Raw genomic sequence first — 14946 nt, 5'->3', positions numbered from 1 at the left:
CAGCAAAGACGCACAAGCACCCGTTCCTTTCTCCACACCAGCCTGATACCACTGGTGTTTTTCCTGATGGGCAAACCCCATTCTGACTGGGTGGAATTTGGCGGAGGTGAAAACTAGAGCTGGGTCAATATAATGCAGTGGTAGGATGAGATTCACTGACACACATGCCGCAGCACAGATCCAATGGCAATTCCTGGGGCTATTGATTGCTGTGTATACAATGCATCACTGAAAAAAAAGAACGATCAGGGCCATATTTTTTACAAATCTCTTCATCACTGAAATGTCCGTGGTTTGATCGGCTTCCCGCCAACTCAGACCACACATCCTCAGAGCAGAACGCGGCGGAGGAAGACGTGGCGGTCAGAACCCTGGACAGCTCCTCTGTTCTGCAGAGAGGAAACTGCATCAAGAACTTATTCACCATGTGGGTCAGGCCCGGGTTATTTTTAACGCATTCTTCCGAGTGTCACACCTGCACAGGCGACAGTAAGATGGTCTGCTTCATCAGTGAGAGGCGTCATGAGTCACAAACTTCACCACTTTACTCTCCCCCCCCCCCCCCCCCATTTCTGAGCCACTCGCCTGTGAAGTTAAAGCTGCAGGTGACAGATCCACACTTTACTTTTACATTTGTCATTTTCTTTTTTTTATTATTACAATTGTAACCGTAGCAGTTCTGCAATTTGCATCCCAAAGGAGACTTATTGGGTCAAAGGAGACTTATTGGGTTTCAAGTAAACTGCTACACATTCAGTGTAACTTCAGAACATATAACTTCAGACAGAGTGAAGCAGCTCTGTCAGGAAGTATGACTGTATGAGATTACACATGAGCATAATGAAGTATTAGTTAACACTGCTTGTGGTTTGACTGCTCAGAAAATTACATTTTATTGCCTCATCCAAGCAGAATCTATCATTGTGATGTTGATGGATACGCGTGGTCGGGAGTTAGAATGCAAGTCAAACAGCTCATTTCTAGCACTGTGCAGAAACTCGGCCTACTGAGGCTCATTCAGGTGCATTTCCAAAGCCTTGTGAATAATGCATGAAGCGCCAAATCCCATCGGAGATATCATTCCACAGGAAGGCTTCCACAAGTGTTTGTGCCACGGTGGCCCACAGAGAAGAGAGAAGCCAAATCCCTGAAGAGAAAATAAAAAAATGTTTCAAACCAGCTGCTTCCTTAAATCAGATCTTATACGTCTGTCTTTACTGTCAAATCAATGTTTTCCATCTGCTCTTTAACTAATTGTATGTGCATACATGTCTCTGTGTGTGTGTGTGTGTGTGTGTGTGTGTGTGTGTGTGTGTGTGTGCGTCATCCTGTACACTTGTGTCCTTTTTCCCCCTGTTGCAACAAGGACAGTCTGTTTCCTGTTGTGAGAGAGGAAGCAGATAGAGGGCACACCCAGTGCAAAAAACAAGAAGAAAAAATGCTGACTCAGCGATATCAATCCATCTTTCTGCAGGAGTAAGTGCAACTGGACACGACTGCAGACCTGCACGCTCCGCACATTTAATCATAGCTCGCCGTCTTGCTTCAAATGAACCGGAACATCATAAACTGCGGCCCACAAAGCCGCAGTGATTGACACATCAACATCCTCAAGCCCCTTCATCCCTGTTCTGTTGTCTGTGTATTTTTTTTAGTCTTAACAATTTATGTAATACCAAAAACACTTCCATGTATCATGTATTTCGGTCTCTCTCCCTCCCTCTGGACAGACCCGCTCCAATGTAATTATAAACCCATTATTTGTTTTTGGCTGTTAAATATTGAAGCAACAAGAGAAATGGCTCCGAGCCCTTCACCACATTATCACCCAGTTACATCAGGGCTTCAGTGCTCTTTTGGCGATCAGGAAAAACAGCTCGTTACTCAGGGAATAAAGGAAACACAAGTGTGGCTCTTTCCTTTCAGGGGTAATCAAAGTTTGGCCGAGGTGTATCAGAACATTTTTCAAACCTGTGTGTGTGTGTGTGTGTGTGTACTGGAGATTGTGTTGCACACAAAACAAGTCTAAAGTACATGTTGGGTTTCCCTTTCTCGAAATATCTTTTTACATTTTTACAAAACTAGAATCCGGATTTTTATTTGGATCGGCACCAAATTTTACACACACATAAATATAAGTCTCCAAAACATCAAGTGCACAAACATTCCTGGATACACATTCCAAGCAAAATCGGAATTAGTGGTTACAGCTTCATAATGAACCCCCCCAACAACCCTGACACTTCTCATATTAGGGTCATTGACGTGACGCCTATATTTTCTGTCCAACTACATTTTCTCAGTTAAAAGAAAGGTTTAAATACAAAAAGAATATCATATATATGTACTACCTCTCCCATATATGTACCCACTGTAATTTTCCTGAAAAATATTAGTTATTTGTAATGTTTCTGTTATTTAAGGTGTCAAAATATCATGTGGTGCGACCGTCCGGCCATGACTGCCGATGGAAAACTTCTTTGAAATTACTCTAAATCTATTCAAATTTATTTTCTGCCCTATTTGGCAAAGTGTTTTTTAGTCCTGTACAAAATTGCATAGCATTTGTATTGCATAGCATTTGTATAAATAATTCCATCATAGTACACAACCAAACTTTTTCTGATGACGTCCATTTGATGAAATATCATGAGGTGCGACCATCAAGAAACAACCAATTTGGGACTTTTATGCTGAAATCCATTCAAAAACAGGAAGTTGCATCATACACCATTTTGCCAAGGACCCATGGAAGAAAGAACAGGTTTGTAACTCTCTTTCAAATTTGGAAAAAAATAACCTTTCTAAGAGCTGGTATGTAGTTGCCACATTTGGATATCATGTGGTGCGCGACCTAAAAAAAACTATGAATTTTAAGTTATTTCCTAAAATATATATTATTAGACATCTCTTATGTTAATTAACATAAGAGATGTCTAATACTTGTTTTTTCCGTCCATTGCTCCATTGTAGAACTGTGGAGCACTATCATCCATTAAGTTGTTACTGTCCCCGCAGACAGTCAGATCTGGCCTGTCACTCAGAATCTGCTGTGTACGAGAGGTTCCAGCTATTACCATCGATTGAGTGAACCACCGTTTTGTGGTTTTCTCTCCAGTATCACTCAGCGTCTGAACGAGGACCCACAACCCAAACTTCCTCTTTGACTATAAAATGCCCCTATGACCTTTACAGAGGGCCCACATGAACCGCTGTGACCAGAGTTATTTCCCTAGAACGGTTAATGGGTTTTCTGAATATACTGTATCGTGTGGCAGCAGCCGTGACAGCCATGAATGGCTTGGCGCTTTGGCAAACAAAACCCCTTCCAGCTGTGATGAGAAAAAATAAATCACATCTGAAAGTAACGTGGAAATTACATAACTTTCCACCGAAGAAAAAGAAAAAACACACACAGCGTTTCTTGCAGTTCTTGTGGCTGTTTTGCGTCCACGCGCAGCGATGTCACCAAATGATGGATGACTTGAACCGTCCGTCTGCTGCAGCAGCTCACTCACGCTGACAGCTTCCTCGGAGGAACACTGAGAAGCTCGAGTTCTCGCACAGCCTTTCATTTTTATTCTCATTGTTTTGAAACACACGTTCCTGCCGTCAAAATAAAGCTGCTTCTCAACCTGACGTGGATTTTTTTCTTCCTCTTGCTTCTCCCTTGTCACACATGTGTGCCCACTCGGATGTCTCTTCCCCCTCGATTCAAGGTTTTCCTTCTCAGTCCAGTGAGTAAATGAAGAACATTCATCATCTGTGAGACTCCTCCTCGGTGCGCCACATACTCCGGGTGTCCATATCACTGAGACCGAGCTTATCTGTATTAATCAGCAACTAATTACAGGCAGAAATGTGTCTGGCTAAGCAGATCTAATGAGTCGGTGCAGTCCTCTGTAGTGGTTTGCTTCTTGCGGCGCTCTCAAATGATGGATCTCCAGGAGTTACTGGTGCATGACCCCCACTGGCTGTCTGCCCCTGCATTAAGGGGGGGGATGGCACACCTTCACAAACACACATCTAGACACACTCAACCTGCTTCATCTCTCATAACCTACAAATCTAACTAATCACATCTTTTAGAATTGATACACAGACTCTGTTTACCATCAGTGTTGTCATCAAGTTGGGAGCTTTGCCTTCATTGACGAGCATTTGGAGGCTGATTCATCCATCGTGAGGTTTCGCATTCCCAGGGAGGAAACCTGACATCTGAAGCTGGAGTTTGGACTGAAATCTGCAACTTCAAAGCCCCACTGGTCATAAATCCCACTAACGCCAACATCTAGCAGTGGGAATAATAACCATCGGCATTCACTCCAAATGACTCTGCAGTAGACCCAGCTTTTTATTGGCTGTGGCTCAAAAAGGTGGACGTGCTAACTTTGCAATGTGAGCGAGCTCCTGCCTTTTTCAAGTTGAACATGATCCTTCACTGGAAATGGTGAAGGAGTCAATAGTTTCCCTTTTGCAGGTTTATCCATAATTAAAAACCCTGCATATACCTGCTTATATCATTTCTGGCCATATTCCTAAAGGGAAGACATTAACCAACCTCTGCTCCCTCCCAGTGTTTCATGCACAAAATCAGAAATGTTAAAGCTTCATCGTAATAACGTCAGAGTTTTAGGTCTCAGATCCTTAAAGCTCTTGTTGATGGTGAAAAGGCCGACGGCCCTTTTTCTCCAAACTCGACTGCAGCCAGCACCCGACCAGCACACAGAGCTGGATACAAGGAAATCCCACTTTGCATTCCTGAAAATATTGCTTGGACTTAGTTCCACTCTAAGACCCTCCTGTGAAGTCGAGGTTACGCAGGAGAACACAAACAGCCGAGCAAAACACACATTATAAGCTCAACAACTAGGGGAAGCAGTGAAGCTGAACCAGCAAGTAATTAACAACCCAATGAAGTTGGATATGTCCGCTTTGTTAAAACCAAACAAACAACAACACACGAGAATCAGCACCAGCTTTGTGCGTGAAAAGCAATTTCAGCCCCAGCGCTGGTGGTCGATGGGCCAGACGACTGTACAGGAAACCTGTGTTTGATATCTAACAATGATAACTAAGAGGATGTGTGAGCTGCATCAGGGTTTAACTGTTGACTCAGCCTCCACCTCATCAGTGACACACACACACACACACACCCCCAACTCCACTTGGCAGAAAACTAGTGGCAGCCTTTCAAGCGACTCTCCACAGGTACTATGCTACAAATTGCCTTCGATTCAGCTGCTGCATCAGCTGCTTTTGACAGCTGCGAGGCGGATAATTGGTTCAACTGTGAAGAAATAAAGAACAAACAGAGGCACTTCGGCCTTGTGGACCCACCGAATGCACCGTCGTAGTGTTGATCGTAATTTGTAAAGCTACAAGACGGTGGCAAAAAATAAATTATATTTAGGCAACGTGGGGGGGGGGGTATTCAGTAAGAAAGCAAAGTCAACTTTACAGAATACTTTTAGGAGCTATTGCACATTGGATACTTCTCACAAAAAGACAAAAGTGGTTTTACTCTTTGAGGAGAAACTATTTGAGCAAACAAGTTTTGGGTACGAGTCCCTGGGTCTTTGTGTGGAGTTTGCATGTTCTCCCCTGTTTCTCTGCGTGCTCTGGCTTCCTCCCACAGTCCAAAGACATGCAGATTGGAGTCAGAGTGACTGTAGACTCGTAAACCGTTTCCAGACATGTCCTGCTCAGGACCTTCGGAGAAGTGAGTCTGGACTTTCTCCACAGTTTGCCTTACACAAATGCTCAACGCAGCGGGAGGTTCTTCGCTCGGATCCATTGACTACAGCAACAAGTTCAGAATTCAGACGAGGCGGGGGTGCAGCAACAATTTCCACTGCGGAGATCACATGCTTTTGTTTGCGGAACATCAACATCAGCTCTTTTCACCACAAACTTGACGTCTTCGTCGGTGTCTTCTACATGTGTTGCACCGCTTTTTTATTCAGAGATATTTGTTTCCTTTTTTGTTTTGAATTATTTTTGTGTCTGTCACTTGTTAGAAGCCTCATCAACCCCCCCACTCTCCTGCTGTGATCTCACATCGGCTCTCCTGACTTTCTGCAGACTTTATACTCTGGCCCAAGTAGAGAAAGAAATGCTGGAAGCTCTCACATATACAGACATACACATTCCCATATACACAAACTCCGGAGTTCAGTGCATGTCTGCTACAGCTTTGGTAGGTGGGGCCTGCGATAAGCTGGCGACCTGTACTGGGTGAACCACGTCTCTCACCCAAAGTCAGCTCCCCCACCACATTAAAGCTGCATTCAGACCTGCACTGGATTCTACTCTGGGTAAACTCTGTGGCCAATTCTCTGGACTTTACCCCAAGGTCATGTCTGAAAACGGCTTAAGCATATAAGCGGTACAGATACTGCAGGGATGTACTTCTGATTCCTCTGGAAATTATAATGTTTGTATAGAAAAACAATAGCGTAACAATCAACTTTAGCATAAAATCCAAGCAAAGGGACATGGATTCCTTTAGGTTTGATCTGTCATCATCAGAAAACGTTCTTTTACATTTCAGTCTCCCTTTCGCTGCCTAACCCATCATGTCACTCGCAGGTTTGTGCACAAGCTTTTGAATGAGCCCATTCATAAAACTCAGTCTCCACAGGTTACCTTTAAATCTCATTTCCATGCAAATCAGACTCAGCTACACCGGCTGTCAACTGAGTCTGTGACGGCTTTAAAAATGATTGCAGATCAGGGCTTTAGTTAGAGTTTTCCATGTCTATCATCACACGTCAGTTACACACATACGCAGCTGTTTATCCACCAAGTGCCTGTTTGCAGATCGCACCGGCAGAATGGCAACGAGGCTCCGCTTTCACTCGATCTGAGGATCAGGAGTCACAATCTGAAGAGGAGGGTTTTTGAAATGAAGCCACATTATCCTGCAAATGACTGAAAAACCTGTAATCAAATGTGACAGGAATTGATAGAAAGACTTTTTCTTGCTCTCTTACTCGCAGAAGATTACGTCAGAGATTGGTGATTTAAAAATAACGTAACCGTCTGACTCATACCAAGGGATACCGTCTGACCCCCCCGCCCCTCCGTGGCCTTGGCGTGGCCTTTACCAGTAACACCATGAGATAAGGAGGTAACAGTTCTCATTAGAGCCATCATTATCCCTTTCTCGTTGGACAACCAGCGACATCAAAGCAAAGAAAAACAACCTTAACTCAGTCGTAATGGACCTGATTGAGAAAGGCAGAGGTCAGCAGCTCCTGGCTCCCTTCCAGCCACACTGCAACCACACTGGGTGCACGGAGGCACCGGCCATTAGAGATGAAATCAGCCTGCAGTCGGGTATGAGTGCAAGATGCACACCGTCTCAGGCCATTGCTTGAGATTTATAGGTGGCTCTGAATGCAGAACATCCCTGTGTAGACATTTATTTATCAGGCGTATTTCATTAGAGGGGGATTTGCTGGAGAGTGGGGAGTTCATGTGCTCGTAAATTTGGTTTGGCACACTGATTGTTCAGCAGATCGCTGGTAAATGAGTAGACGCCGGCAGCCGGGAGAAGAAGCTTTCTCCGTCATGCTATGTCTCCTCGCACAGGGGTCCCTAAACACATGCTAAAGCCACTACATTGGCTCGGAGTGAACTATTTATTAACTTGCCGATCTTCACTGTATAGCCATGAGGCTCAGTCCAGGGGATAAAGGCAGCTGAGGTTTTCCTCCGCAGCAAATCACAGCAGACAAGCCAAGACACAGTCTCTATAAACAAAACAGAGGGCAACATAAAACCACCGGAGAGATAATTCACCAGGAGCCAACATCGACAACCTAAAGGAACCTTTGTCAAGTACCTCAATATGTATTGATCCAATCCTCGGATTGTTAAACCCTCTGGCTTGTTTCCAGTCTCATCGGAGATAAATTGTAAAACCAACGTGGTCGATGTGTGAAAAGATGAATGAAAACATCTGCACATGATTAGACTTTCGATGTGAAAAAAAAGCAATATCCTTCCAACACAAATTATTCAGATTTTTCAAAAGTAAAAAACATCATCTGGATACAGGCATAAATTACAGTAAAATCAATATTATCAGAACAATGTTAAACATTTTTTTTTGCTAAAGTCATCCTCCATCAAAAACTGCGGCTTTAACCCCTAAAACATATTCAACTGAAGGGACTGAATCCTGTACAAACCTCACACTGATCATTTTGAAGTCCACACGTAAAGTTTCCTTCACGACTCGTTCTGGTTCAAACTTGAGAATCAGCATCTCAAAAGCTCTGCTGCTCTAACATCAGCACCGAACCTTTCATCACGGCTCCATTAGAGCATCAACAGGAGAACGCCAGAGTTAGCAGTGATTTGTCATTCATCAATATTTGATCATGCAACATTACTCAGACTTCTTTACTTACAGGGATTCATACTGAATTTAAATGACGGTCTGATAACAGTAGAATCGTGTGGGCCTCAGTATGTGCAGTTCACATACTCATATATTATATGTAGTGAACTTTGTATATCTCGTTTGGACATCATTAAAACCATTATAAACCAGTTATCAGTCTTAATTTGGATAAATGAGGTCAAAAACCTGCTTTGTGAGGTCACAGTGACTTTGAAGGTTGACAAGCATGCGTTCATCCATCCATTATCTATATCGCTTATCATCTGAGGATCGCAGGGTGGCTGCAGTCGATCCCGGCTGACATTGAGCGAGAGGCAGATCAGGCAGCGTGTCACAGGACGTATGACCACAGAATTCTTATCAGTTCATCCACGAGTCCAAAGGAAGGTTTGAAGAGATGCCAAATTTGAAGAAATTCCTCAATTGGATTTTTAAGTACATCTTGTTTTTGAGTCTATGAATGGTCTAGCTCTTTAGCTCCTTCAATTGCTACTGAAACAAACTGAATACAAACCAAACATACATCCTTAGGTCATCAAGTGAAGGTCTCCTCACAATATCTAGAATAAACTCTAAATAGGCTTGACCTAAGCTCTGCTTATTTGGTTTTATATTGATTAATTATCTTTATTGTTATTTCTATATATGCATGAAGATTTATTTTAAAATATCCTCTTATTCTATATATTTCCATCTCACATGTTTAGTCATGTCCTGTGTTTCTTGTGTCTCTTTGCTTCTAATCCGGACGCACATGGAGTCTATGCTTGTCAGAGGAAATGTGCAGTGTAAATAAACTTGACCCGACTCAAGGCCTCATGGCAGAATGGATGAAAACTTAAAAACATTACGCCTTGAGCTTGCATTTTGAATTTGAGTGTGTTAAACACGCCTCAAAATGACACATCGGCTGTTTGTCACCTGCAGCTGAAGCATCAAGCAGCAATAAGACCAGAAACGTAAACGGTTGCAGACTCGATTTCCTCATTAAAACCCCAGAGGAGAGTTTCAGTTTCAGGACAGTTTCAGATCCCGGTGGATTCCAAACCAGCCTCTAGACTGCATCATGTGAGAAACTCATTCATCACGACTACATCTCGCCTAATTCAAAGACTCTTTGATTGGGATGTTTTGTTTCACTCTATAACAGGTTATACAATCACTGAGCAGACAAACAAAAGTCGTTTCTCGACTTAAACCTGCTGAAAAGTCCAGTATCACCACCGTGGGCCATCGGATGTCTAACTTGTATTACCTGTCATTTAATTCCAAAGTGAGCACAAGGGATACACGTAACTGTAGAGCGCTGTGAAGAACAAAGACCATTAGGAAAGAGAAGCGCATATGGTCAGCATAAATACTGCCGGACTAAAGGGCTGACAAGGCAACTCAGGAGAGGACGAAACCTGAGACCTCTGTGTGTGTGAGTGTGTGTGAGAGAGGGAGAGAGTGCATGTGTGTGTGCTACATCAACCATCTTTTTAAACAGACTTTGAGTTAAACTTAAGAAGCTGTAAAAACAGACCTGGACGTTTTAGCTTGAGATTTACAGAAACGGAGCCAGAGAGGCTGTGACTCCCACTGTGCAGGTGCTGCTCAACCGGCTCCTGGGGGCCACACTCCTCTGGGTGACTTGGTTTACGGATCCACATCAGGGTCAGTGCAAACCGAGATGATTTCCAATAACATCCAGGAACCTGTTCTGCACAATTCATGGAGAAATCTGTTGACTTGGCACTAAAGGGTTCCACCATCAGTGGCTCATCACATTTTCCGATCGCTGCACTTTGTCTCTAAAAGGGGCCGAGCGGGAAAAAAAAAAAAAAACATACCAGCTACTGTACTTTCAGGGAAAAGCTTTCTATTTGCAGCCAAACCCAAGATAGCAGCAAATAATCGAATGCATCATTCAGTAGATTTCTTTATCTGCCACCGTGTGTTTTGAAACGTTTTTTTCTTTCCCCTCCTTCCATGTTAATGTCACTTCGATACTAATACCTTGTCAAACGAGTACCAACTGAGACCTGACAGCTCAGCTCACAACCCTCCACACAACGGGCACTGTTTTCATAAAACGCCTAACACAGGTGAATCACGCCGTCCCTACATGTGAGCACTTGCTAACAGCAGAAAAACCAGAACGGCAAAGAAAACGGAAGCGAAGAACAATGAAAGCCTCAAACCGACGCAGATATCTGAGCTCAATAGGAATATAGATTCACTACAAGCACCGACGAGAGGAGGCAGGAAGTAAACTGTGTCACAGCAGCAAAAGCCAAAGACATTCAATAGCATTCGTGAGGTCACAATATAATAAATATGCCCCAAAACATAATATTTAAAAAAAAAAATGGGTCCACACATAAGCAATAGTAACAACTGGGCATGAGCTCCACTACAAGGGCATGAATCTAAATGCACATGAGCTAAAGACTAAAATCAACAAATGATTTACAGAAAGAGTGAGTTGAGACGTCTGCTGCCCTCAACACAATTTGTTTTTAAAAGAATACAAAGAGAAAGCAGCTCTTCTTATTTTTCATGGCTTTCACCATTTAGATTTGAATTGTCCTGCAAATATACAAGCCCTGTTCTACTGCACATGTATGGGATGTATGGAGCATAATACAAACAGCTATGAGTCTATAAAGGCACCCACTAGCTGAGGCTTCACTGGAATAAAGGCCAACCGGGAATCTGTGTTTGTTATAGATCCTGAAGTGCGTCTGTTGAAGCAATATTTGCATCGGCTGTTTGCAGGTTAAATTGATATTCAGACAAACAAACCCGATTTACATAAGTGCTCCTCGAACCTTCAGTTGTGTTTTCAGAGCGAGCGTCAACAGCGAGGAAAAGGCAGCAGCTCCCACCAGGTGAAGCGTCACAGGTGAACATGTGATCGGGTCGTTCCAAAACAAAGCTCCCAAGGTGAGAGGAACTCTCTGCTCAGCAATACAGGAGGATCTTGTGCTGAAGCTGCATGAGCACGGCCCCAGATTGTGCCTCTCGTGCATTAATACACATGTGGGACATAAAGGCAACAGCATGAGATGAATAACTTCACCAGCTGAACTGAAAATAACAGAGTGGCCATTAAAAGTCAGCCAACCTGTAGATGATGGCTAGAGAAATTGTAGGTAATTTCCAATGCTTTGTTCTGAGGGTTTTCTCTAGATCCTCAAAGGCTCTTCTCAATTATTTTAGCCAGCTACTGAATGATCTATCTTTGGTTTGATTTACAGAAGTGTGGCTTCAGGAGTTAGGAGTTTCTGAGGAACCAGAGTTTAGTTTCTAAACAACATTCGGCCTCGGACAATCACAAGTCACTTTCAGCTGTCAAACGTGGAGTTTCCCCCCATTTTTATAACATCAAATAACTAATTGAAACCAAACATATCGGAAAAATTTACACTTGGACATCACTGGAAATAATGTGCTTGTCTTGTTTCATGACATTTTAGTTTGGTCCATGTCCCAGTCACTAACATGGATGAGGCTGGGGTTCAGACCTATACTGCAGCCGGCCACCAGGTGGCAATTGAGACACTTGACCCTAACCCTAACCCTTTTTATGTTAAGATTAAGATGCACTTATTAGTCCCAAACACATTCACAGACATGCAAAGGCACACTCATGCAGGTAGGGAAATTAAACCTCTGCTTTTGACCCATCTGGTGCAGGACACACAGAGCAGTGAGCGACCATGTACAGCGCTCGGGGAGCAGATGTTGGGGGAGTAAGGTGCCTTGCTCAGGGGCACTAGACAGGGTAGGGAGACTCTTGGATTTTTGGACAGATCAATCCAGGTTCGTCTTTTGTTGTCTCTCCTTGGAGTCGAACCAGAGACGAACCAGAGACCTTCTCTGCCCATAGTCCAAGTTTCTGCCACTAGACCACCGCCTCTCCATCTTAAACAGTCTTTGGGCCATGGTACAGCTAGATGCTAACAACAGAACACCAACACGACAATGCTAAGATGCTGCTGCTTAGAAATGACTGTCATAGTTAGCCTGCTAGCAAGCTACCATTTACTAATCAGCGACAAACACAACGTGTAACTGAGGGTAAAAGAAATGTCATTAGTTTCTAAAGTATCACGTCCTTAACCCAAAGTATCCATCCATCCATTATCGACGCGGCTTTATCCTAACGGGTCACAGGAGCCAATCCCAGCTGACATCGGGTGGACGTTGCAAATATCCCCTCAGGAATTTAAATCTGGATCAAGATGGATCAACCGGCCAAGAAGCAGACACGATATGAGCATGGCTAAAAATAACAAATGTCCAACACAAGCCAGCAGAACACAGGGTGAAGCCTGCAAATGATATTTAACCCTCCGGCAGCTGCTCAGCCTTTCCTTTGGAAGTGCAGAGAGAACGAAGACAACACCAGGCCTGGAGATTCATGGACTCCCTCAGAAATCCTGAAGTAAAAGCTGCTGAGGAAATGACGTCTCTGTTGCCACTGTTCTCCTGACCTTCGTAAATGGCAAGGAACAGATGGCTGAACTGGTTAATATCAAAGTACACGTTACTCAAAATCCCTTCTTTACTATGCTAAACTGACCTTTTCAAATGGTAGAATCCGACTCAACCATTTTCTTTAAATCTCTCACTGCACTTAAATTACATTTTAAATCCGGTATCAACCCTAAACCTCACTTTACATTATTAACAGCTGTGATTTTTTCATCGTGTTCACTGGGGTAATCGCTCCACAGTAACCTGTACTGGTCCACCACAGCCGGCCTGAACTAGTGTGTGACTGCACGTAAAGGGAAGACGGCGACTGACTGATTCTCCAAAGAGCCTGGCTGGGCTTTATACAAGGGAGTGCACTAGAGGTCTTGGTTATAGGACATTTTTTTTATCTGCTGTCAGTCCATGAGTCATCAGGATTGATTTGCTGACACTGATCTTCATGATACTAACACGCCCCCGGAGACTAAGGTCAAGCGCGATCACACCAACCTGTAGCCGGTCAGGGATCGAGATCAATGTCTGCAAGCTGAGGGATTCTGGAGAAACCAGCAGACAGAGTGTAAACACGTTCCTGGTGCAGGGAGGCTAATCCAGACACTGTGTCTGACTGTCAAGGTTTTAACCAGCACTATACAGACATAATACATTCTCTCTCCTACCTGGTCCGCTCTGTTCAGGGCTCAGACCACCGCCTGCTGACAGAGCCAGCCCTAAAACATCATAATGCATCTATTCCAAGTAGGCTCCCTAACCCCCCCGGGGGTTGTAGTTAGCATCCCATACATCATGGATTAATGTGCCTGTCCAATGCACATGAAACCCTGAAGACCTCTGAGGGCTGTGCAGGAGGAGGCATGGTATGTATGTGGTTCTGCTCAAGTAACTCAGCCTGACAAATAACGTGAAGATGACAAAGCAGAAATCATCAGGGGCAAGTTAAAAGTCTCCATTTCCTGAAGATTTAGTCCCGTCAGAGTCTTGGACAGTTATGATCCCGTGTAAGTTACAGCATCTCGTCAATATTTCGTTCCAAACTGGCCTGAGAATGAATCTGTTGGAAACTGCTGCTGGTTCAATCACCAGCGTGAATGTTGCTGCTGGCTGCTATGTGGTCAAACTCCCAGTTGCATGTTTCCAGATGTGGTCAACAATAGCCATTTTCTGTAATCGACCCATTTTCCATGAGCAAATTGTTTTTGTAAAAAACAGGACAGAAGTAAAAGTGTGGTCTAGTTGCAGCTGCAGATCACAGTGTGGCAGTGTTTCACTGGATGGACTCTGATTTAGCATGGCACTGTGATTAGGGACAAATCTCAACTTTTCACACAATAAAAAGGACCAATGGAGGAAATACACTGAAACAGATTATCTAGCTGTGTTTGTGTGTCTTACTTCTCCTGTGTGCCGTGCTCCTTGATGGCTGCCAGTGCCTGCAGGCTGTTGGAGCCCTGCAGCAGCCTGCAGGTGGCCAGGTGCCGCTGGTACTGCTCCTTCAGACACACGTTCTCCGTGCACAAGTCGGACACTTGCTGCTCCAGCTCCTCGATGCGTCCCCGCTGCCTCTCCAGCAACTCCTGCTGCGTCTCGATGATCCTGTTGAGCTCCTTCAGATATTCCGCAGCCCTGCTCGGGTTCTCCGCCGGGCTCTCCATGGCGCTTCCCCGGCCGCTCGCTGGGTGTTATTCCTTCTCCCCTGTGCGCTGCTGTGGTTCCCGGTTGAATCGCAGAAAGCCCGGTGGGGGGGTGGGGGGTGTCTAGTTAGACAGCGTGGGGTGATCCACGCGTAAAACGAAAAAGCTTTAAGCGCAACGACTCGGCAGGTTGCGCCTATTACGCCGCGCCATCGTCTCTGAAAAACAACGAAAACAAGACACGAAACTATCAAAAGCTCCCGAGTCACGTATCAGGCTGCGACTGTCACCGGGCGAGAGAAGAGGAGCACCGGGGAACCGAGAGGGTGAGGACGGGCTCTCCGCGAGGTCCGGGCGCGTGTCCCCGTGTCGGCGGCGAGCTGGGACGTCTCCTGCGACCCTTCCTCTCCATGCTTG

The 14946-nt window shown here is 44.4% G+C and overlaps 1 protein-coding gene across 2 annotated transcripts in view; it reads right to left on the bottom strand.

Annotated features, from left to right (window-relative positions):
• The window catches only part of LOC133957116 (IQ motif and SEC7 domain-containing protein 1-like), a 90062-nt gene extending 75116 nt beyond the window's left edge, over positions 1-14946 (bottom strand). For both annotated transcript variants that reach the window (XM_062392552.1, XM_062392556.1), the window contains exon 1: positions 14291-14946. In XM_062392552.1, the coding sequence (XP_062248536.1) occupies positions 14291-14550 (260 nt within the window). In that variant the 5' untranslated portion in view covers positions 14551-14946. The remainder of the gene's footprint in view (positions 1-14290) is intronic.

This window comes from Platichthys flesus, chromosome 7, assembly GCF_949316205.1.
Source record: "Platichthys flesus chromosome 7, fPlaFle2.1, whole genome shotgun sequence".
Classification (NCBI taxonomy): domain Eukaryota; kingdom Metazoa; phylum Chordata; class Actinopteri; order Pleuronectiformes; family Pleuronectidae; genus Platichthys; species Platichthys flesus.
Note: the sequence above shows the minus strand (reverse complement) of the source record. Positions and strands in the feature narration are given on the sequence as shown.